Source organism: Xiphophorus maculatus, chromosome 16, assembly GCF_002775205.1.
Source record: "Xiphophorus maculatus strain JP 163 A chromosome 16, X_maculatus-5.0-male, whole genome shotgun sequence".
Lineage (NCBI taxonomy): Eukaryota > Metazoa > Chordata > Actinopteri > Cyprinodontiformes > Poeciliidae > Xiphophorus > Xiphophorus maculatus.
This window is the reverse complement of record NC_036458.1, coordinates 13,992,906-14,014,443: the sequence shown is the minus strand read 5'-3', so window position 1 is coordinate 14,014,443 and position 21,538 is coordinate 13,992,906. Positions and strand designations below refer to the sequence as shown.

The following is a 21,538-nucleotide window of genomic DNA, read 5'->3' as shown; positions in this document are numbered from 1 at the left end:
TGTCTGGGACAGATTTCAGAATGCTTGCACACACATTTGTTGTCACCTGGCTTCAGAAAAACACAGACTCTCTTTCACAAAAGCACAAAGACGCACAACAGGGAGTGAGCAATCAGTTTTCTTTCTTCTTATTCCCATCACATGCACAACCTGTGCCTATACCAGAGGAAAAAAATGCCCTTTGCAGATGCCATGTGCTTGATTGTGCCTGCGTGCCTGTAATTCTCGATCGCTCATTCTTCTCTCCATCCCCGCCCCATCTCATCACTCTGTCACCATGTCAACAAAGACCAGGTTTAGTCCTTCAAAGGGCAACGCTCGACAGCTGCCGGATGGAGGTGACCGTGCCGAAAGACGGCGAGAGAGACGGAAAGAGAGAAACGGATTGTGGAGGGAAAAAAAAGAGACAAATGATAGCTGTGTGGAGAACCAGAACAGAGGAGGGCCGAATGATTTTGGGTCAAGGCTATAGGAAAGGAAAAGAAGGAGAAGGGATACAGAAAAAATAGGTGAACAGGATTTTGTCCTTTCACAAATCACATGCTCATCTCCTGCCCATTGTGCAGCACCAAGCTGAAGTGCTTCTGTTTCTGGCTTTTGAAGAACCATGAAGTGATCTATCTTTCTATATAACCTTAGTTCTGATGGTCTGATGTCCAAGTGACTCAAATGACTCAATTATTTTTTTTAAAATGGAAGTAAAATGTGTGACTCGATGCTTTGCTTTTTTCCTACAACTTGAGCGGTCAAATGTTTTATGGTGGGGACAGCAATGGCTGTCACACAAAGGACCGCTGATTACATCAGGTGAGATGACGTAAGATGAAAAATAAGGAGAGGAAAATGTGAGGAGAAAGAGCATTCATTGCCATACGTTTAGGACAACATCAAACATCAAGGGGGTAAATTTACTCTGTAGTAAACATTTATTTCAGCACAACAACTAGATGTCATCAAAGACTAGATGGATTTAGAGAGGAGAAGATTCTAAGGCCCTTCATGAGTCTGGCCCGTTTTTTAATTCTTTATGTATTTTCTTGGTTACTGCCCTCACTTCATTGCTCTCTTGGTGTGTGAATACCATGGAAACTGGACTCTTTTGTTGTTGTCTTAACGTGCTAAAAAAGATGCACCTCTCCCAAAGGTCACTGGACATCACCTGAATGTGTCAGTCAAAGAAAGGCAAAGGAAAAGCAGAGATGCAACGTTCATAACAGAACCCCTAATGAATTAACGTTTTTGTCTTGTAATAACTGATTTAGAGAGAGATTGTTTCTATGTGCATCAAATCAGGCTCATTTGTGCATCCTTCTACGAGGTGTTGAAGATCTGCCGCTCCTTCTCCAAACTTTGTCGTTTTCTTCCAAACCTGCAGCTCTGTGTCTGTCTGTGCTCCTGTTGTCTGCTATTATACCAGCTTTGTGTATTTAAATAAACTGTGTGCAGTGCGCACGGTTGGTATTTTTGGTTTTGAGAGTGTTTGTGCAGACATCTGTGTCTCCGATGTTGTCCTGCCTCTGTAACGGAAAAGCCAGCCATGTCTGTGGCTGTGGATGAGTCATCCCTAAACTCCAGAGAGGAGGAAAGGCAACATTGCTCAGACATGCTCAGACACAAACCTCACATTAGCTGGCCTTCCTCACCGAATCAAAATGCTCTCCTGCATCAGGGCTTGTTGTTTTCCTCCCTCATCAGGTTCACGGGAAGACAAATTATCATTAGAGGCTGTGAACGAAAATGTCCATATTTACATATGGTCAATCAAAAGAGTTGTTTGTCAAAAAGCCCGTGAATTTTGAAGGCATAGTGCAATGGACTTTTAAACTGCAGTTGTTCTAACTTATCCTAGTTGCTAACTGTGCTGCACTCCAGTTCGTAGACTGTAAGGGCGTAATGGGTACATAGCAGGCAATTTGGTTATAGGTTTTGTTTATAAGGTAAGGTTTGGTATAATTACGGGATAACCGTATCCCTGTATGACCGTATCCCGTATGACGGTGCCCACAGCCATTACGGGATAACTGTAATTATACCAATAACTACTAGCAGTTCATATGCAGCACTAACAAAATTTTTGTAAAGCTAAATGTTTGTGTGTTTGAAATAAACATGTTCTTATTTCAACTGATTTAGTCAACATGAAGCAAACTGAGAACCGTATTGGTGTAGGACAGAAATTCAATATAAATGTAATATAAATGTATATAAATCAAAAACCTGTTTCTTACCCTTTATTACAGTTTGTCACTAGGTAGCAGTAGATTTTATCTTGCATTTTGTGGTTCTGACATATTTAATGAGGTCACGCCTGATATCAAAGATTTGAATAAATGCACAGTTTGCAGAAGTAGAACTTAACATGTTTTTTTTCTCTCTAAAAGGTAAGATTATCACCATCAGTCTTGCATTAATTTGGCGTGGATTGTTTTGATGTGTCACTTAAAAAATGCCATAAAAATATACATCCATGCGTAACAGCTGTATTGTGATTTGCTTGTACAGATACTTGTGCCATGTTAGCTTTTACATAAATGAAACCAACCGAAGATTTGCGATAAAATTCACTAAGTAATGCAGCTTTGCCTTTCGCTGTTTTTGGTCACCAGATTCACCAACACACCTATCAGTTTCAGCGGACGCAGTAGTTTCCACCTATTTTTGCATTTGCTATAGTTTTGTGGCCAAAGACGAGACTCTTTTCAACACTTCAAAGAATGTCTTAAATCAGATATGTGCCCACTACATAAATGATCAAAACACTCTCACTCCACTGTTGCTGTTCTCCTTGGAAACTAAAAAATAAATAAAAAAATAGATGTGCATTTCTGGTTTATCCACCCATTTTGCATTATCTTGGTGTGGACTGCTTTAGCCCATGTCTTGCATATTTTCAGCCATGTCATTTAACCAAAAGCTATAAAACATTATACCTGCAAGTTATGACTGTGCCCATAATCGTTCTTCACCAGTACATCTACCCTGACACCCCTGTTTGCTGGTTAGTAAACAGGACTAAATGAAGATATTGGGGGGAATTTACAAAGAAATTAAATTGCATCACTTTGCCTGTTTTGTACATGAATCTGCTTTATTTCTGTATCATATTCACAACTCAGATTATAGGGGCAAACACACGTATGAAGCTCACCTGAGCATGTTTTTTCTTTCTCTTTTTTTGGGATTATCTCGATTAGTTTGGTGCAGATTTCCTCAGGTTATAGTCAACTCATTTTCTGTCATGTCACTTAACAAAAAGCAATAAAAGATGTGTTCTTGCAAATGACTACAATGCATTTGGGTTTGGTGATAATGCACCAATGTTAGTTTGTATTTAAAGAAGCACAAGCGAAGATTCTGGGAGAAATCCACCAGTCAATTTGACTAGCTGCGTTTTGTAAATGCTCTCTGGTTTATTGTTCCACCAGGGTCACAATGCAGATTGCAGACACTAGCAGAGTCCAGTAGATGCAGCAATTTTCCACTATTATCATTTCGCCTTTTTTATTGTGACTGAGGAAAGGACAACTGTCTTAAAGTCAGTAAATTAAAATAGAAATCTTAGTGATTTATACTGATTTTAGGACAGATGTATATACCCTTACAGCCTTATCCCTTGAATATAAGAAAGAATAAGTGAGGATTCAAGAGGCAGGCCACAAAGCATTACAATTTGAACCACTTTGAACAATTTTGACTTGCTATTTTATTTCTGAATCAGATTTGCAATGCAAATTGCAAATATATGCAAATAGAAGCACAGCCATCAAGTCCAGGAAATGGAATAATTTTGTGTTTCCCTTTTTTTTTAAAATACAAATACAAATTCTGTATCCTGTGGCCTCACGTCAGCATCCCTTTGCCTGTCTTTGGTGGCACGTCTCTGCCCCCCTCCATGTGTCTTCCAATAATCTATGTGACTGGCTGCTGGTGACCCTCTGTGACCTCCAGCTGAGTGTCATGACAACGGGACACTGACAAATGTCGGAGTAGATATTGGCTGCCTCAATCTCCTAAGCCTCTCTCCTGGGTAGGAAACCACCCACGCAGTCTGGCCTCGACACTGCAGAGGAGCGAGACACGGGGGGATGTTGCGTGTTTGCCATCCGGTCGGCCTGTCAGCCCGTCCGTTGCATTGAACCCGAGGTTATCGAATGAAAGGGCACGGGAGGTGCAGAGAGGAGAGGATGCAGAGAGGAGAGGATGCAGACAGGAAATAAGAAAAGGGAGCGTGATGTCTGAGGCATCTGAATGCTCTCCGTGTCGCGTTGCTGAAGTGTGTGTAATTGGGAAGGGGATTGCAGCGTGCTGATTGGAAGCAGCGGCGGGGCGGGTTTCTGCGTTATTTTGGAGCACGCTGCGTTAAGCCCAGTGTTAAAGCAAGATGTGTTAGGCACGAGAGCGTGCGCGTGTGTGTGTGTTGGGGTGCGTGTGTGTGTGTGTGTGCTAAAAGAGAGAAGTTAGAGAGCGTTTCGTGTCTGGTATATTTAAGTGTGTTGTCAGGTTGTTGAGGAGCATGCGAGCTGAGCTTTAGTGAACATGTGTGTCGCTGGGCCGTGTAGTTCCAGCGGTGGTGTGTGACTTTTTTTTTTTTTTTTTTTTTAGCGAATACTTGTGATTGAATGTGCAAGCGTGCGTGCGTGTGCAATTCCTCCCAGGCCGCTCCACCTTCCCAGCAAACTGCCTCTGCATGCATAATTAACCAGGATGACTGGGGAGGTAAACACACAGAGAGACGTTCCATCCCTCCGCTCTCTGTGTGCCTCCGCTTTGTGCATCCGCACATGTGTGTTTATTGGTGTCAGACAGACAGACGGACCAGGAGCAGGAAAGAGATTTGAAGCCAAAGTGCTTCAGAGCCAGATTTGATGGAACGAGTGAGCTGTCTCTCTCTCTCTCTCTTTCTCTTTCTGTCTCTCTCTGTCCCTTTGTGTGTGCATGTGTGTTGAGAAAGCAGATAAATCCCATCTCAAGCTGCCTCTGAAGATGATGTGATGAAAAAGAGGAAGAGAAAGGGGGGGTACTGGAACCAGCCACAGTTCTGCGCATTATGAACCATTCAGCGGAACAATCAAATTCACCCCTCTTTCTATTCCTCCCGCTCCTGCTTTTCCTTCTCCTCATCCCTTCCTGGCAGTGTTTAACTTGGAGGCAGATGCATTTTAATGCTTCAAACGAATAGATCCTCCCCAGGTGTGATGAAGCACAAAACTGTTCAAATTATAATAGTAAGGCAGCTGAAAGGGGAAAAGACGTTGGATGCAGCAGTGGTAATCAATGTTGGGTCTTGTTTGTCTGTAGGGCTCAAGAATTTGTCTAATTGTCATTGTAGAAAGAACCATTTGCTGTCAAACTGGATGGAGAGCATTCAAAAACATACATTTTCAGGTCTCACCACAGATTACTTGGAATCACATCAGTTGGAATTAGGTCTTGACTTTGACTAAACCACTCTAACTCATACTTGGCTTTCATCTATGGTATTTAATAGGAGCTATGGTTGAATGTTGTTTTCCTTTGCCCCGCTTCCAAGTCTTTTGAAACCGGTAACAGGTTTTTTCGTAGAATTGCCTTGTATTTAGTTCTATGCAATTTTCACTCAAGAATTTCTCACATCTTGGTGTTACTACAACTGTGGTCTGGTGACGTGAAATTCTAGGTTTTCGAGGGGTTGTCATTTGAGGCACTTTATTTTATTTTTCTTTCCTTAGGCCTCCCCTGAGATTCTGTGTTGAAGGGAAACGGTGGCACTAGACATAATCTACAGCAGTGGTCTCAAACTGCAATCCTTGAGGGCCAGAGTCCTGCAACTTTTACATGTGTCCCTTGTCCTACACGCTTGAATTAAATGGTGAAATTGCCTCACTAGCATGCAGTCGAGCCCTACAGAGCTCTGCTGATGAGTTCATATTGGAGCCAGGTGTGCTGAAGCAGAGACATCTAAAAGTTGCCGGTCTCTGGCCCTCGAGGAATGCAGTTTGAGGCCACTGACCTAGAGATAGCAGAGTAAATGGAGCTAAGTGTAAAAAGGATAGCACGTTTTTTTCTTATTTTTATGAGAAAAGAAAATTATACACACTTAACTCTGTTTGCCTATATGAAATGCTATTAAATAAGCTTTGTGGTTAAACTTTCAAAAAGTTCAGTCACTCAATAAATCTTTAGCTGCTGTGTAACAAAATGCGTCACAATGGGTAAAAGCAGATGGAATAACAAAAGAAAAACTGCTAGAAATGATAAATAAGCAAACATGCACAGAAAAGTTAAAACAGATAAATAAATCTAATAGTTTCAGGAGATGAGAAATTGAGGGAATACAGCAGATTAGCCAGTTTCAAGGGATATGAATGTGTTCGCAAAGCACTATAAACCCACCTTGTGTGTAATGTGGATGCAAGCGGATGTGTGGTATTTGCTGCAGTTTGTATTTCCCATGAGCTCAGGCTGTGAAGCCCACTCACTAAATCATGCATTCTCCTCTGTCCTCTACAGCCCCCCTTCTCCTTGTCTTCCTCATCAAACTTATCATTCTATCACTTCTTCCCTGCTGTTGCATCCCCTCACCGTCCGTCTCTTTAGTGGCTTGAAATTTCTCTCTCTTTCTCTCTCTCTCTCTCACCTTCTATTAGACCACCAACGCCATGTTGTCTTTTCCCCTCTCGTTGCCACCCCCATCTCTATCGGGAAGGTTGAAGACAAAATAGAAAGATGAAGAAGATGGAGAGATAGTGGAATGGGAATGGGAATGGGAATTATCTTTCTTGTGCAGATATCACTTTGTTGAAAGATGCAAAATACGATCAGCTTGGAAAAGTAGAAGACGAGAATAGAGGGGGGAAAATGTGGGTGTATTGCTGGATGTCTGTAATATATAGATGTATAGGCCTGCATGGAGATATAGAAAAAAAAACATATGCAAGTTTGCTTCTCCTTCAAACCTCCTCCTCTGTTCTAATGCAAGCCCTGAAGAATGGGCAGACAAATAAACAGGGAGGATTTGGTGATCTCAGCATGTGTGCTCCATCCTCTCTCCTCTCTGCTCCTCACTGAAGCGGAGACGTTGTGCATCCACAAATACGGCAATCGGTCGACACCATGGTGCCGCGCTTCTGTGCGGAAGATAACAGTGGAAAGGGAGGGAGGTGCCGAATGGAGGTGGAAGGGGGACGTGACGGGAATGTAGACGCCGCCATACACACACGTGGTGTGTGTTTGAGAAAAAGCAAGCGCGAAGTAAATCGATTCGAGGGAAGGTGTCTTTGGTTTCTTTGTTTTGTTTTATTGCAAGATGTAATCAAGCACAAAAAATATGATTACAGTGTCATGTCTTGTATGCCCAACCCCAGGAACTTTTTTTTTTTTTCATATTTTGTCATGTTACAACCGCAAAATGCTGTTCATTTTATTTTGATTTTATGTAATAGACCAATGTAAAGAAGTGCTATAATTAGAAAGTCCAAGTAAACTGAAACATGTTTTCCAGTTCTATATAGAAAACATAAAAGTGAAGAGTAAGGTAATCAATCCCCCTCCTTTAAACTGATACACACACATAAATTCAGTGCAGCGTCTTAAAAGGTGATTAGTATATAGAAATTCTCTGTTATTTCATCTCAGTCTAAATAGTTTAAACACATTTAGCTGTGTTTCTGCTTCAACACACCTGAGTCAAATAATCAGGTCATTAACAGGGCTCTGAAAAACTTGTCTGCATACTAATGAAGTAATTCGGCTGTATTGGACCAGGGACACATCTTAAAGTGGCAGCCCTGGAGGACTGGAATTGAAGACCTCTGGTTTAGACCAAAACACATTCTTCTTTTAGACCTGACCCAATTCAAGTTCAGAATCATCGCTCACAACTCTGCTTTGCATCCATTCCAACTGAGGTTGAGTCATAAAACTGCCTGCTACAATTTTTAGATTTAACTTTTTTATTCCACATCAAATTAATCACATTATGTCCCGAAAAGCACAATAAAGTTTACGGTTGTAACTTGGAAAACATTCAAGGAGTGCGAAATCTATAGTAAAGCAGTCGACACTGAAACATGTGCAATGTGGAATGAGAGGGCCTACTCCAAAAACAAATAATTTGTGTCTTTGCTGAACCCGCCTGCTGTTCTCAGCATGCTTGGTTTTGGAGAATCCCACGTCTTTTCCTTGATATTGTGTAAACAAGTATGCCCACACGCACGTCACCCCAGGTGGAGCGGTATTGACCTGAGAGTAGGGGAGCAAGGATGGTAGGAAAACGCATATTAGGTCAATAAATGTGAGCATTTGTTTGTAGTATTTTTAAAAAGACGGACCAGAGCTTTTCTTAACAAGAAGTGCGCAGGTTTAAGATAGTCTATTGAACTCACACAAACATACACACAGAGTATTCATAGGTGAATGTTGTTGTGTCTGGTGAGATGCTACACAGTCCCAGAGTGGATTGAGAGTGGGGACTAAAACTGACTCTCTCGGACACGCACATACACACCGCAACACACACACGCACTCTGATGCTCACTCTGATGCTCAGTGTCTCCTGGTGACTCTTTTGCTTTTATAGATCGGCAAAAGTCTCCACCTCTCCCCTGTTCATCTCTGTTCTGTATAAACACATTCACACACTTACGCACACCCCCACTCACACTTGCATGCAGGTGAAACCGTATAGTCCCAAAACGCAGTCACATACTGGAAGAAATGCAACTTACACTATCAACACAACCTCTCTGCTGGCGCATTTAGTGCATGCACACACACACAGTGTGTAAGTGACCACTTCTCCTGGGAGTGAACTAGAGTTTCTATCTGACCAGAAGGCAGAAAAGAGTAAGGGTCCCAGCTCAAAATTTCATAAACATCTGACCAGAAAATAACATAAAATTACTAAAGGGTTGAAAAATTAAAGAAATTAAAATTTAAAAAATGGCTTACTTATCAAGTAGTTCAAATACACTTGATAGATGTACAGTTAACCCAAATAATGGCACAGAACTATATGAGAACGAAAAATAATACCAAGGAATGCTTTAAAATCCAGGTTTTACATTGGTCAATCAAACCAGACCAATAAAACTGAATATGTGTGTTTGGGAATGCATGCAACACATTATCTGCTTTGGATCTGAATGCCTGTGTGTCTGCATGTGTGTTTTTCTCAGAAAGAGAAATTATTTGTTACTTTAAGTGTCTCTTGAAATGTATACTCAAGTTCTCTTTAGACAAAGAAAAATGCTTATACCCTAGAACCTACCTTCATAATTTCTTGTCTTTTTTCTCTATTTTCTCTCCTTCTTCCCTCCATACCTTCAGACCCCTCTTCCCCTTCCTCCCGTTTCACCTCACCTCCCCCTCCCTGCTCAGCCTACAGACGGAGTGAGTTATGCAGTCCTTTCGTGAGCGCAACAGTGGTTACCACAGCAACCAACCCTGCTATCAGCAGGAGCCCCATGAATTATCTCGCCTGGAGACCTACCGGCAACACCCACATCATCCCCATCCGCAGCATCCACACCCAGGCCCTGGTCCACATCCAGGCCCTGGCCCTGGGCACAACAGGTCAGGCTATGAGGCTATGTCTAATGCAGCAAACGTGCCCACAGGTGGAGCAGCTGGAATTGGAGGACCCAAGGACTGTTACAGCCAACAAAACTATTCTGGGTACCCAGGAAGTACTGGAGGCAGTGGAAATGGAAATGGTAGCTCATCAGCCTCACAGGCAAAAAAATCCTTTAGAGGAAGCAAAGTTCCCCCACCAAACCCCAGTCAACACCTGCAGGGCCCTGGAGGCTATAGTAATCACATGGGCCCAGGAAATTATTCTGCCCAGTACATGAGCGAGGGCCATCTCCAGCAGAAATGGGAGGACCCTGCACAGTTAGCACAGTATGAACAGGAGATGGTGGGGCGACTGGAGGCTGGTGCTTCCCCTGCACCTGGATCCTCCCAGTACATAGACTCAAACATGTTGGGGCACTCCCAAACCCCATGCCACCAGCCTTCTACCCCAAGTTATACAAGTCCACATCACCAGTCTCACCCTCCTAATCCTGCTCCCTCACCTCTCATGTATCCCCAAAGTCACCTACACTATCCTCAACCCTCCCCCTCTCCATCCCCATACATGGAAAAATGCAGTCCCATGCCCCATTGTTATAAAGGCTACAACATACCTCCAAATTCTCAGTATAGCAGACAGCTAAGTAGTCATAGCAGTTTGAAGCAGGGGACTTACAGGTCAACCCAGAACAGCTATGGATACCAGCAGTCAACACCCAGAGGTTATGAGCAGCAGACATCTTTACAGGCAATGACCAACCCCCAAGAACCCCACCCTAAATACCAACACTATAGCCAACCCCAACAAAATTACTGTCTGTCAGAGCTCCCTGTCAGATCTCCAGAACAGTATTATCAGACTTGCAGCCCCTCCTCAAGTCATTCCCCTGCTCGCTCTGTCGGACGCTCACCCTCATACAGTTCCACCCCTTCACCACTGATGACTAATCCAGAATCATTCCAGTATGGCCAACCACCAATGACACCTGGGGCAGCCTCGTCGTCGTCATCCTCTTCAGCTGGTATGCAAGATCAAGCCAGCACAAACACCATGCTAATGCCCCCACGGTCCCACCCTTCACCCAACATATCCCACACAGCATCCCACAGCTACACTTCAACGCCACAAGCGCCCACAATGAAAGAGCGCTTCTCAGAGAAGCTGTTATCAAACCCCAGCTTGTGGAGCCTAAATGCTCTCACCTCTCAGGTGGAGAATATCTCCAATAACGTTCAACAGCTCCTGCTTTCAGAAGCCCTGGTTGCAAACAAGAAGGGCAGCAAGCGCAGCAGTGGAGGGAGCAACTGCAGCACTGGAAGTGGGGCCTCCACCAAGAAAGGTGAAGAATACAAAAGCCCTCCATATCCAGACAGTGGTGGCAATGTGGGTGGGGCCCCCATGCATGAACCTTACTCTACCCCACAGCACCAACCATTGCCTATGGAACTCCATGAGGGTGGCTACTCCAGCAGTAGTGATGAACCATTGGACAGAGGTTTCTATTACTTTGGCCAGGGTAGAAGTCCAGCCCAGGCCCACAACAACACACAACTCAGCCTGGACACAGCCTCCTCTTGCTCCATTGCCTCTCCAGATGATATGTCTACTAGGTCTGGGGACTCGGGGTTGCACAACCTTACCCCTGATCCTATAAGATGCACGGCAGGGCAAGGAGGAGATGGCATGAATACCCCAGTGAAGAGCATTGGTGATGAGAGATCTCCAACAAGCATTACAATACCAAGTCCTATGAAACAAGAAAGTGATTCCCCATCAGACACACAACACATCAATCAGCCTGTAAAAGAGAACTTTGAAGAGTCAGCTTGGACTGAAAAACCTGCTGGAAAAGAAGAGGAAGCAATGGAAAAAACTCTTGATTTTATAAGTAATTCAGACTCAAGCAACCCTACAGAGAAGCAAGGGAAATGGACTGATGAGGAAAAATGCCCAAATTTCTACAGCAAAATAAACACGAACATGGCAGAAAAAGGCTATTGTTATGAAGACACAATGTACCAAGAGGTCCAGAGCAAATATGACTCAGATGCAAGAGATTCCGTTGAACAGTCCCCAGCTGATCTCTCTGATTCCAGTAACAAAGATCACTTTAGTCAAGAGATGAAGTCAGGGATATTCAAATCTGAATCTCCAACTGCATCTGAGAGCTCTGTGAAAACACTGCCATTCATTTCAAGAGGAGACCTTGAGCAGGATCCATATTCCACAGAGAAAGATGACAGTTCAGCAAATACCTCTCCAACCCCACAAACTGAAGTCCTGGAAGCTTCTAGCTGTGACAAGAAGGAGAGCAGAACTCAGGAGAATGACAAAGACGTAGTAGGAGATAGGGAAGAGGATGAGATAAATGAAGATGAGAAAGAAGAAATTGAAAAAAGTTCTCTTTCACAGCTTTTGTCTAAAGAAGTTAGGGAGGAAGCAGAGGAGGAGGAGAAAGAAAGTCAGTCATTAACTGAAGAGCACACAGATGACAAAGACATCCAAATGAGTCCCTCTGAAGATCTCTGCAGCAGAACAGAAATCCACAATTTAGCTCTTAAAACTGACAATGATTTTGCAGGGGGACCCGGTCATCTTAATGCAGCAGCAGCAACGACAGCAACAGATGTTTCAACAAGGGAGTCAGCCATTGGCGACACAGCACCTCAGCCACAGTCCGCTATGCCAGTCTTCTCTGCTCTCAATGATAAGGCAGCTCCTCCTGCTCAGGCTAGAGATCATATTGATCACAGCGATGCTAAGGTTCTGGAGCCAGACTCTCCTCAGCTGCCAGGGAAGTCAATACTTCCCTCTGCCCCTTCCTGGGCTGACACTCCACCATCTCCTCAAAAAGGGGATGATGATATAGAACCAGGCATAAGTTGTTCCAGTGCTGTGACACCACTAGCTAAACCAGAGCCTATGGTTCCATCTGCTCAGCCAAGGACATATGGGCGTAAGCATGTTAGGGGTAGAAGGAGAATCATACATTCAGGTGTGGCATTAAGGCGACAACTGAGCTTGAAGAAGGAGGAAGAAAAGGAGGACAAAGAAACAAATTCCTCTCAGCAAAAATCGAGCATGGCTCCAAGCAAGACTGTTTTATTCTCAGATCAAACTAACCTTGCTCATCAGGATTCTATGGTGAGCCAGACTCCTAAAATGCTGACAGATGGTTTTCAATCCAGAATGTGCACTCGCTCTTTTAATGCACCAGATATGCAAACAAAAGTTGAACCTAATGTGAAGAGAAAACCAGGCCCAAAACCTGGATCTAAGCCAGGGTCAAAACCCAGTGCAAAACCAGGGCCTAAGCCAGGTGCTAAGCCTGGTCTAAAGTCAGGTCCCAAACCTGGACCAAAACCTGGGAAAAAGACAGGACAAAAGCCTGCATCACGTGAATCAGAAGTGCCACTGAAAATTGATACTGTTGTAAGGCAAAAACCAGGGCCAAAACCAGGTTCAAAATCTGGACCAAAACCAGCCCTAAGACCAGGTCTAAAACCTGGATTCAAGCCTGCTGAGGTTTTGCCTCCTACTGAGGCTGCTCCCATCAAAGCTCCAGTTGGTCGCCCCAGGGGCTCAATTTCAAAATCAAAATTGATGGACCGGGAAGATCCAAGACAACAAGTCCCAGAAATGCAAAGCAGGACCAGGAAAGCTCTAAAACATGCAACACTGCAATATAACCAAGACGGAAGATCTCCTACAGAGGAAAAGCGATCTCTCCCAGAAATAAAAGTACAAGAAAGGGAAAACAACAATATGGTCTTAAGATCCAGAAAAGTCTCACAGGATAAGCTAACAAAAGAAAAGGAAAGGGGAGGGGAAGATATTCAAACTTCAACACCAACAGAAAATAAAATCAGCGATATCTCTCTAAAAGTTAAAGAGGTCATAGTTGTAAAAAAACTGCTAACTCCAAATCCTGATGCCATGATAACAACAAATGTTTCCCTACACTCATCTGTACCACTTGCAAAGCCAGCCCTCTCTGAAGAATCTAAAGAAAAGACATTATCAATACTAAAGCGCACATCTAGCCCAGACATTTCCACACCACCTGTAAAAAAGAAGAGAGGTCCAAAGCCCAAACTAAGAAACTTACCATCTCAGTCAGTCCTGTTTGAAGAGATTCTACCAGCACGCAAAGAGAAAAGTGTCCGAGGCCCCAGAAGAAAGCGAGGACCACCCAGGAAAGCTTCTCTTGTCAGTGCCTCAACAAAAGATGCTCCTCCTAACAGCAGTGGATCTACCAACAGTGACATGCCTGTGGTGCCTCCTCAGTGCCCCACCAAAACAAAAGTTCTCCCCCCACGCAAAGGCAGAGGACAGAAATATGAGGCAATGGTACAGAAGATTACATCTCCCAGCTCAAAAAAACACTTCCCAGCTACGCAACAAGACAGTAGTCTAAGTGAGGATTTTACGTCGAAGGCTTTTTCTGAATTTGTCTTTAAGGAAGGTGAGGCTTTTATTCAAATAAATAACACAGAGACACTAAAGTTTACAAAGGAGGAAATGAAAGAGCAAGAAGAAGCAATGACAATGGAAGATGTATCACAACAATGTGGCAAGCATGAGTTAAGTCAAGAGGAATCAGCAAAGGATATAGTGAGACCATTAGCGGAAGAAGATGTTACAAATAAGAATTATGGAAGACAAGAAAAAGGTAAAGTAGAAACCAAGATAGAGGTTGCTGACAATAAGGCTTCGTCTTCAACAGAGACATCATTAGAAGTTGGAACTCTAGACGAGAGGACACAACAGACTTCCAAGAGTGATGCCACAAAGTCTGTCCGAACGAAGAGAAAGAGATGGGCCATGGTGGAAAGTACAGATGCATCAGTGGTAGCTTTGGAAGCAGACAGCCTCATTATTACAACACCAAGACTTGCTAAACAGAGAGCTATTAAGAACAACCATGAAATGCACCTTAAACAGAGGAGGAAGAAGAGAAAGGGCAAAGCCAATTTAGAGGAAACTGAGACACTAGATGAGCTCAACACAACAGAAACGCCAGAACCTGTGGAAAGAATAGAGGAAAAAGTCACCACCACAAAGTCCACAGAACCTCTACCAACTAACGGGGATAAATTCACAGAAACCCCCCAAGCCATCTCTGTAGAACTTATTCAAAAACCTCGAAGAGGCCGAAAACCATCCGCAAACCCAACTAAACAAAGAAGAAGCCAAGCCTCAATGGAGCATGCTCCTGGGAAGCCAGTGAAGATCCACAAAAAACCTGGGCCAAAACCTGGAATGAAAGATGCCATTGAGGTAATTGAGGCAGTTGTAAGGGCAGCCGGATGTGAGCAGGACCAAAAAGAAGAAAGAGAAAAAAGAGAACGAGAGAATATAGAAAGTGAAGAGACTAGTATTGTGGGTCCTGTGGTGACCGTTACAGAAAAGCAGATGGAGTTCATTTCTGTGAAAAGAATCAGAAGGAGACCAATCAACAGGAATTCCAAACTATCTTTTTGTCCTTATGTACGTATCAATAACTCTAGAGACTTTTCTTCTTGGTGTGCCATAGTCAACAAGCCTGAAGACGCTGTTGTATTTCAGAGACGGAGAAAAAAGGGCATACTTAGAATGAGGAATCCTTTCACAGTTGCTAAAGTAGTGCCACATACTGCTGCCATGCAACTAGGACCATTGGTAAACACAAATCTATCTGAAATGCGTCTTATGTGTTGCTTGTGTGGGAAACCACCAAACTACAAAGACCTGGGTGATTTGTGTGGACCATACTACACAGAAGATAGTATTCCACGGAAAATGTTGACTATCACACATACGCAACTCTTCAGGGAAGATGACAGCAAGACCCATGAGAATGACAGTAACAGCAGTGAAGAACCAGGGACGTCCTCAAAGACTGAAGATAGAGTGAACTCAGAAAAGGAGGGAAATACAGAAGCTACCACTGAAGAGGCTGGAAACAGCAGGCACCATCACCGGCACTACAGACGGCTACTGAGACCAGAAAGACCGTGTCAGGAAGGTGGTCCGAGAAGAGTTACCCTCAGACAGAGATTCAGGAGAATGAAGCAGCTCCAGAATCTCTGCACGGCCACTTCAAAAGACCAAGAGGGCAATGAAAGCATGTTCCAAAAGCTACAAATGGAGGCAGTGGCCAAGGAGCACTGGGCTCATGAAAACTGTACCATCTGGACCAAGGGGATAATTATGGTAGCTGGAAGGCTGTATGGACTGAAGGAAGCTGCCAACAAGTCAGTTCAAACGGTATGTTAACAATCATAAAGAGGCTCAATATACGGTCAAGACAATCCTTCTTTGTGTGTTATTTATTTTAGAATGGTGCTTTACTGGTTTTGTTCTCTGTCTGATGAACCCCAGAGCTGTCACAAGTGCCAGATTTCGGGAGCGTCTCTCAGCTGCTGTTGGAGAGGCTGCTCTTATAAGTACCACTACATCTGCGCCAAAGAGATAGGTAAGAAGCTACGGTAGGAAACAATACCAGAGAACTGGACTGAAATTAAAACAAAAGAAGCCCATGTGGACAGATGAAAGTGAGGTCAAGCATGAGTTAAAATAAAAAAGAGTGAAAAATTAAACGGTGAGTCAAGAGAAGAAGATGTGGGTAAACCGAGAGGGAAAATGCATAGAGTAGTAGCGATATTGAATGCAAAACGATACGTCTGAGAGCTCAGAGGAAGAGAAAACCTAAAAGAGAGCTTTGATTAAAGAGAGTGATGAAAGTGTGAGTATGAAAGACAGAGAAGGGAACGAGACAGGGGTAATGGGTGGGTGTGGGGGGTTGGGGGGTTCTATGTGTGCATTATTGACTGCAACCCCTGTGGCTCCATCCATCCACGCGGCTGTCGGGGCTCTAAATGTGGGTGTGAACCTCTACTGACGTGTGCAATGCTTGCTTAAATAAAACAATAAAACATTAGTTGTTCATCTCAGGAGCATGTTACGAATATGTACGTCCCCTCAGCTCACCCATTTGTGTGTTCCTGTTCCCTGTTGCTGTTGGAAGTGTCAGCATGTGTGTGACATGGCTTACCCTTGTGAAACTTCATGCCAGAGAGGTACAGTGTGAGGATTAGAAGGCCTGCCACGTCTGCAGAGCCACCAGAGGGAGCGGAGTGAGGCCCTTTTTAATCCTGCTGAGTGCACCAGCCATATCTGCCTGCCCGCTCTGCAACTCATCCACTCACTTGCGCCCATCTCTCATTCTTACTTTCTGTGCAATTCTTTCTTTTGCATTTTCATCGTTTACTGGCTTTTGCCATCTACGTGGGGTTCAAGGGTGTCGTGCGTCTGTTTGATTCATTTCTCTTGTTTAGCTGCGACGCAAGCTTATCTTCCTCTTTGCCTTTTCTCTCGCTGCCTGTAGGCTGCACATTTCATGAGGATGATTTTTCCATCAAATGCCCAAAACATGAGGTAAGACAAGAAAACTGTTACTAGTAAAATTTATGCATTTTAATCATTACAGTGTTTGTTGCTGATGATATTTTACAAGAACTGAAGAACTTCTAGTCCTTAAAGTCGACACTTTACAGCATCGTGTTGTAGAGTATCTTATAGTGCTTTGCAAAAGTATTCCTACATCCTAAAATTTTAGATCCATTGTCACATTACAATCACAATGTATTTCAGTGATATTCAAAAGGTACTGCATAATTATTTGTTGGAAGGGAAATGACAAATAGAGTTCAGCATTAGTTTACAAAAAGAAAGATCTGAAAGGTATGTTATGTATTTTTGTTAACCCCCTTTTACTCTGAAACCCCAAAATAAAATTCAGTGCATGGAAAGAGTCCATGTATGATTCAAGTCTGAATGAATATTGTGGAAGTTTCACTTTTATTTTTATTTTTAGAAGGCATATGTGAACAAGCAGAGCTCATACTTTAGCTTTTCTTCTCATGACTCCCTTCCTGTCCTACTTTTACTTTTCTAAAAGGAACAGTGTACACTTGTGCACATCCAAAATGTGAATCCCCTGGATATACTGCATGTCACATGCAGTGCAGTTTACGCAGCTCTTCCTGTCCCTGTTAGTGTCCTTTAATTACAAAGGACAGATTCATCATTATCATCCCAGACTCACTAATTGTTAAACATTTCCAGCAGCCTAGACCGACCCAACACCCTCAGACCTCCACAATTACAACGGCTCCCTGCTTTTCTGGTGAACATTAACAGTCTGCACCACACCTGCTTTTCCTGTGGGACAGACACCATCTGCTGGTGATGAATGGACAGTGCAGCACAGCGTGGAAGGTCAAATGCGAGTGGGGTGGGGGGGCTGGTAGAGAGAGGCAGAGATGCTGACATTCAGCAGAGAGCAGCAGTGCATTGAGGCAGCGGTGGCACCAGCCTCACATCCTCCCTCCCTTCTCTGCATCTGCATTTTCTGTTCCTCCCTCCCTCCTTTGCTCCCTTTCCCTTTCCTGCTCTCCTCTGTGCAGACTGGCAGGGATGAAAAGCTGGCAGCTGATCAAAACACCCCACCCACCATCGCTGCCTGTTATCCTCCCCACATGCTCTCTCCACCATTACTCTCTACTTCTTCCTCTCATTATTTCTCCTTCCTCCTTCTTTTTTCCTGTTAGCCTCATTCCGCTTCTTTGCTCCCCCGCTGCTCCGTCTCTCCCAGCGTCTCAATCCGTTCACCTTCTGATATCCTATAAGCTCCCCGATTTGTTTTTTTCCCCCTTCCATCCTCTCTTCACCCTTCCTCAATCAGCCCCTTTCTCACCCGCTTCCTTTCCCATCCTCTCTCTCTCTCTCTCTCTCCCTGCGCCTCCCCCTTCACCTCCACTCCCACGTCTGAGCGGCAGAGACGAAGTGTGAGAAACAGAGAGAAAATGAGAGCAAGTCAGAGAGAGAGAACGTTATTAGCTGCGCTGAGGCAGAGCTGTCATCAGGCTGAGGGATCTGAGAGGCTGCATGTCTGCGCCGAGCCAATTTAAGCTGAGCGGCCCAATCAAAGGGAAGAGGAGACACGGATAAACATGCAAGCGCCGCACCCATGGGTTGCCACGTCAGAGGACTCTCTTTATCCCTGTGTTCTCACTTTAAGGCGGGATAAAATTCACCTAAACGTGACGCATTAATAGCAGGTTAGCTGTAAGCTCACATATGTCCACTTGGGTGCAAACCCCCACCCCCTCAAAAAAATTAAGGAACAGGAGAAACGCAGACAGCTTCACGCTGAGGCTAAGCTGGAATAAAAAGAGCCGAATCAGGACAGTTACATCAGAGAGCAGCAGACTGGAAGACGTCGAGGTGGTGCAAGAAAGGAAAAGCTACAAAAGTGGAGAGCCTTCGTGTGATGGCAAGGTGGAGAGACTAAAGGTGTAAAAATAAAACATCATGTGTTACTCCAGAAAGCAGACAGAGACAGAGAGAGAACAGGAAGACCATGAGGATGGGCAGCTGGCGGACTGAAGTCAGAAGGAGGAAAATAAATGAAGAATACACTGCTTTTCAAATGTATGCAAATAAACATAGAATAAAATCTGGAAGAGACTATAAAGATTTGATACTGGACGGAGGCCTTTCAGCAAGTTAACATGAAATACTGCCACAGTGTTAAAATGTGTCAAAATTGAAAATGACCAATAAATGTGTATTTAAAAAATTGACATGCACAGATCCTCAGAGTGACTGGGAGTTATTTTGCAAAAAAGGAATGAACAGAAAATTAAGTTTTTAGATGTGCAAACCTTTTAGAGATGTAGCCAGAAAGACTTAAAGCTGCCTGGAGCCAAACATGTTTCAGCACATTAAATACAAACTCATACAACCTATTTCAAATTTCTATTTGTTACGAAAACTGAAATTTTGTGTGTGGGGGGGGGGCGGGGGGGCTTGTTTTTTTTTTCATCATGATGCAGCACTTTCTTTGTGTTGGCTGATAAAAATTTAGGAAAATACACAGAAACTTGTGACTGTAGCACAACAAAAACAAGAAGAGGCTCAAGCGGTGTGAAAACTTTTGCTAGTCACTCTAAGTGCATCTCTGCCTCTTACATGGTTTTCTTTTTACAGCCAAGCTGGTCAGCTGAATTCATCTCCTCTTTCATGCAGCAGCCTCGCTTTGATGTTTTCTGCACATTTCTGCAGGAAAAGCTCCAACTCTCACCGCTCAGAGTGGCCTGGAGGCTCTCTCCACCTGCATCACAGCTGCCTGAAGCTTTTTCTGGTTCAAACCAAAGGGGGGGGAAAAAAGGGTCATAAGACAGGATGAAGAGAGTCGCTCTGAACGTCTCTAAATTTCTCCTTTCTTCCTTAACAGGATCTGTAAGATATCCCTGCATTCCATCTTCACTACCAAAATCATCACTCTGCCACTTGTCCTGCAAGCCAAATAAATAAATAAATAAAAATAAAATACATGACAGTAGACGAGCACGACGGTGAGAGGCTGCGTCGAGGTGTGGGGCTATGGAGCCGCTTTTTCCCTGGAGAGCTGAACAGCTGCTTGGTGAAAAACAATCCCTTGCAGCGAGGCAGGGGGTGGTGACGCCGTCTATCAACGGGAGGGGACGTGCTTTTTGTCTGGACCCCAGTGGAAACTATTTGAAATGCAGAGCGAGGAACGTTCGTGTGAGTGTGTGTTTTCGGATGGGCTCAGAGAACTGAACAGAAAGGTCCCTTTGGCCGCCTCGTCCAACAGGATCCCACAGCAGTGTCCTCCCGGTGCGTGTGTGATTACTCATTCCACAGCCACACCCTCGCCATGTGTTTGTGTCTGAGTGCATCTTCAATTCAAGATCTCGTCTGTCTTGGTGGGGGGGGGTGGTGATGGGGGGGAGAGGATTATATATACATATATATAAAAGAAAAACGGAAAAAAAAAAAAAAAAAAACACTGTACCAAGTGTCAAACATGGTGGCGGTAGCATCATGACGTTGGGCTGTTTTTGTAAACAGCCTAATAAACAAAAATACAGCAACCAACCAGTGGATGTACCATTTCAATGTCAGCATTTGTGTTTGGAACACGAGACGAAACTAAAAACGATAAACGAGGAAACTGTAAATGATGTGCTTTACAGGTTCTAAAAGAAAAAAAATGTATTTTAATATAATGCTCTTATCTTTAAAGGTGTATATTGATGTGCATTATGACTAGGCAACATCATTGCGTCACCCTTGTTATATGTCAGACTTTGTGTTACTCAGAAATGAAAATATACAGATATATATGTAAAAAAAAAAAAAAAATGATAATAAAAAAAATATAAAATTTGTTGAGTTTAATTCAACTGTGTGCACATTCAGTATGTACAGCAGACATCCTCATCGTACCGGATCAGACGAGGGCTTGGATTACAGAAGCGGAGTTCGGTTTCATGTCACTTCACATCAATGTACAGCTCAGAAATATCCAATGATGTGTAATTACTCCACAGCCACGCAAAGAGACGCTCCACCTGTCTGTTTGTGTATCGAAAATGTAGCCTATTCTTCTCTCTGCCGGGCAATATAACGCTGCACCGCGCAGAGAGACCGTTAACGTTCTAGTCATATCAGAAAGAGACATATTTAAGTATTAACAGCAGAAAAGAAAGTGCAAAAACATCACACCAAAACATTCTCTTTTCGAAGCTCATTATTTAATGGTGTACAGAAGTATTTGATGCTGTTTAAATGTAAGATGTGATGTACTAATATAATTGTGTATAGTATTTCCTAGAGATGTTTATTTTCTATAAAATGGAATATGTTATTGCTTATAAAACGTTATTAAAAGAATCCACTGATGATACAAAAAAAAAAAATAACCCCCCTTTTTTGGAATGTCACTTGTCTTAAGTGGGAGCATGCCGTTTTATTGATTTTCATGTCTGTTTGTTTTGGACTCGATGACACTACAGCATCACTTGGTTTGAAATGTTTTTTGTAACGCCAATGTTAAATATACCAGCACCTTTCAATGCTGCTACGACCAATGCCTGATGTTTTTGTCTTCCCTCGACACGCACACTTTGACAC

At 43.4% G+C, this 21,538-nt stretch overlaps 1 protein-coding gene across 2 annotated transcripts in view; it reads left to right on the top strand.

Moving 5' to 3' along the window:
• rai1 (retinoic acid induced 1) overlaps positions 1 to 21,491 on the top strand; it is a 62,596-nt gene extending 41,105 nt beyond the window's left edge. The window contains exons 2-5 of one of the 2 annotated variants that reach the window (XM_014472413.2): positions 9,307 to 15,802; positions 15,917 to 16,010; positions 16,923 to 16,972; positions 19,836 to 21,491. In XM_014472413.2, coding sequence (XP_014327899.2) covers positions 9,377 to 15,802; positions 15,917 to 16,010; positions 16,923 to 16,972; positions 19,836 to 19,844 — 6,579 coding nt within the window. In that variant the 5' untranslated portion in view covers positions 9,307 to 9,376 and the 3' untranslated portion in view covers positions 19,845 to 21,491. Of the gene's footprint in view, positions 1 to 9,306; positions 15,803 to 15,916; positions 16,011 to 16,922; positions 19,387 to 19,835 lie in introns of those variants that run through there. The other variant, XM_023349067.1, reaches the window with a different exon arrangement.
• The last annotated feature ends 47 nt before the right edge of the window (positions 21,492 to 21,538 follow it).